The sequence below is a fragment of the Octopus bimaculoides genome, unplaced genomic scaffold, assembly GCF_001194135.2.
Source record: "Octopus bimaculoides isolate UCB-OBI-ISO-001 unplaced genomic scaffold, ASM119413v2 Scaffold_259362, whole genome shotgun sequence".
NCBI classification, from domain to species: Eukaryota; Metazoa; Mollusca; class Cephalopoda; order Octopoda; family Octopodidae; genus Octopus; species Octopus bimaculoides.
This window is the reverse complement of record NW_026322121.1, coordinates 1,673-4,334: the sequence shown is the minus strand read 5'-3', so window position 1 is coordinate 4,334 and position 2,662 is coordinate 1,673. Positions and strand designations below refer to the sequence as shown.

The 2,662-nt window shown below is 36.6% G+C and overlaps 1 protein-coding gene across 1 annotated transcript in view; it reads left to right on the top strand.

Annotated features, from left to right (window-relative positions):
- The first annotated feature begins 235 nt into the window (after positions 1-235).
- Positions 236-2,662, top strand: part of LOC106883061 (mucin-like protein) — a 3,879-nt gene continuing 1,452 nt past the window's right edge. Inside the window, exons 1-3 of the mRNA XM_014933933.2 lie at positions 236-489; positions 785-919; positions 1,778-1,978. Of these exons, the coding sequence (XP_014789419.2) occupies positions 261-489; positions 785-919; positions 1,778-1,978 (565 nt within the window). The 5' untranslated portion in view covers positions 236-260. The remainder of the gene's footprint in view (positions 490-784; positions 920-1,777; positions 1,979-2,662) is intronic.

Sequence of the window (2,662 nt, the reverse complement as noted above, 5' to 3'; positions counted from 1 at the left end):
TTATATATTAGGTCCAAGAAAAAGTGATGCGATAATGATTACAGATCAAACTAAATCAAATGAAGTTTAGATATTAATAGTGTTTAGCAATTAAAGATGAAGTTTAACAGTCTTAAAAGCTGTAATTATATTAACATATAAGAAGTATACGTTTGACATTTAATATGTATAAGAATTTGTTGTATATATATTTGTTGTATATATTTGTCGATATACTATTTTTTAAATCCTAACTTTCTCTTGTCTTATTTTTAGCATTCATGTTTGGTGATCCTCACTTCAAAACACTTGATGGAGTAAGCTATACATTTAATGGCTATGGTGAGTTCGATTTACTGAATATTTTCAACAGGACAGACGATTCATCAATCATGAAGATACAATGTCGAACCAGAAGAATCGTTACGGGAGAGGCAACAGTATTCGAGGCGTTTGCATTTAAAACACCGGAAACTCACGTACAAGTAATGACATCCCTCAACGCAGAAGGTAAGCGAGACAACCGATTAGCTTGCCATATTTTGTTCCACTTATTCTTTATTTTTGCGAAGGTGGTGCTGATAATAAAGAAGAGGTAAACAAATGTGACTAGCCAGAATGTTATGTAAAACATTCATATGGCATTCGAGAGAGAGAGAGAGAGAGAGAGAGAGAGAGAGAGAGAGAGAGAGAGAGAGAGAGAGGCAAATAACTCGTATGCTTACCTACAGTGGCAGAGAATCCAATACAGAGTTGCGGACGGTAATGTCATACTATTAATAATCGGTTTGGAATTATTTTACAGCTGTAGTCATTACCGAAAATTACGCAGAACTGACTCAGTTTCAATCGCAGAAGGATTTCCAGTGGCGAGAAAATGGAGTTTTTATACGAAGAGCTGTACCTGACCAAGAAATTTATTGGATTATTTTCTCCAGTGGTATGTATATGCCCTATATTTACTCTCAGATCGATCAATGAGTGGCTGACATAGATATATTACCCAAACTTTTCCTTATATCATAACCTTCCTTCTTAAAGGCGTCAACTTAGCAGAAATCTTAGCACGCTGGGTAAAATGCTTAGCCGTATTTCGTCTGTCTTTATGTTCTGAGTTCAAATTCTGCCGAGTTCGACCTTGCTTTTCATCCTTTCAGGATCGATATATTAAGTACCAGTTGCGTACTGGGATCGTTTTAATTGACTGGCCCCCCTCCCCCAAAAGTTCGGGCCTTGTGCCTAGAGTAGAAAATTAATACCCTTCCATCTTAAAAAGACAAAAAGGAGGACGGGCACAAGAGATAGCGTAATCTTAGTTGCTTTAAAATGACAATGTTTACTCCTGAGACGGCTTGCACCCAGGTTGTTTTCTAACAGTTGGCAGTGTACTAAACAAGAAAACACTTTTGCAGCCGTCAGTATGTGTATGAAGGTTGGTATTTGTGTGAGTATGTACTTCAAAAGACAATCTACCTTCAAATTATGACGTATAATTATCCATGTATGTGTGTGTGTGCGTATGTGAGAGAAAGAGAGAGAGAGAGAAAGAGTAGGTGTGAGTGTTTCTATGCGTTTACGTACGTATAACACAAATACACGTGTATGCATGTATGTATGTGCCTATGAATCTATGTATGAAGGACCTACTTCAAAAGCATTGTTATTTTAATAAACAATGCACAACCATCATACATACAAACTTACACAGTCATATGCACACAAACACACACAAATACACATAAACACTTATGTATAGTGAATGTATATATGATATTTATGTCTATCTATTTACTTACAGGTATCACAGCCAGTATCACATTCGCAAATAAAATCTTACAATTTGGTCTCTCTGTGACTATAAACAAGTCATCGATATACACAAACGGATTGCTAGGAACGTTCAATGGCAACAAAAGCGATGACTTCCAGCTTCCTAATAATTCCTATATTTCAACTGGTTCAGACGAACGGACTATTTACACAAATTTCGGTTTACGCTGTAAGTGAAAATATGATCTTCTAATTTAATAGTTCAGCTTTAAACATATGCAATGTCCCGGCTTCTTAACTAAAATTCAATACTAGTTCATACAGAGTTCGCTAAAAACCTTCTAAAATAGAAATATAAAAAAACTGACACCTTCTACAAGTTGGCAATAGGTCGAGGTAAATGTGAGCCTTAGAATAAACTGATAAACGTTGATTTATTTGGGCTTTAAAATATCCTCCACACATTAGCCTCTATATACTGTTTTGGTTTCGATCCTCTGAAGTCTTTTTAACGAGTAATTTCCGGTGGTATTTGCGAGATTGTTTGGTGTATAGTAGGTTTCTATTTCCCAATGGTTATTGTTCAATCTGTGTAAACCTCAGCCCTCAGGTACACAAGAAAAAGAATAACCACAGCGGGTAAAATCAGACAAATGTGAAAGCCGTCCAATGTCCCTGCGTAAGTGCAAGTGTCCTACAAATAGTCCTCTCAAAATTTGCATTGATCATTTGGCAGTTTGCGTAACGGTCCAATCCTGCTGAAATTACACATCAGAGGTTCCAAGATCGGTGAGTTTGGCCTCCAGAAAGTTTCATAGAATCTTCACATACATATGAGATATTATCATAACAGCAGGGCAGACCTCCTCAAAAAGTAAGTGCACTAAACACCAAACTTTGCAACAGCGCATCA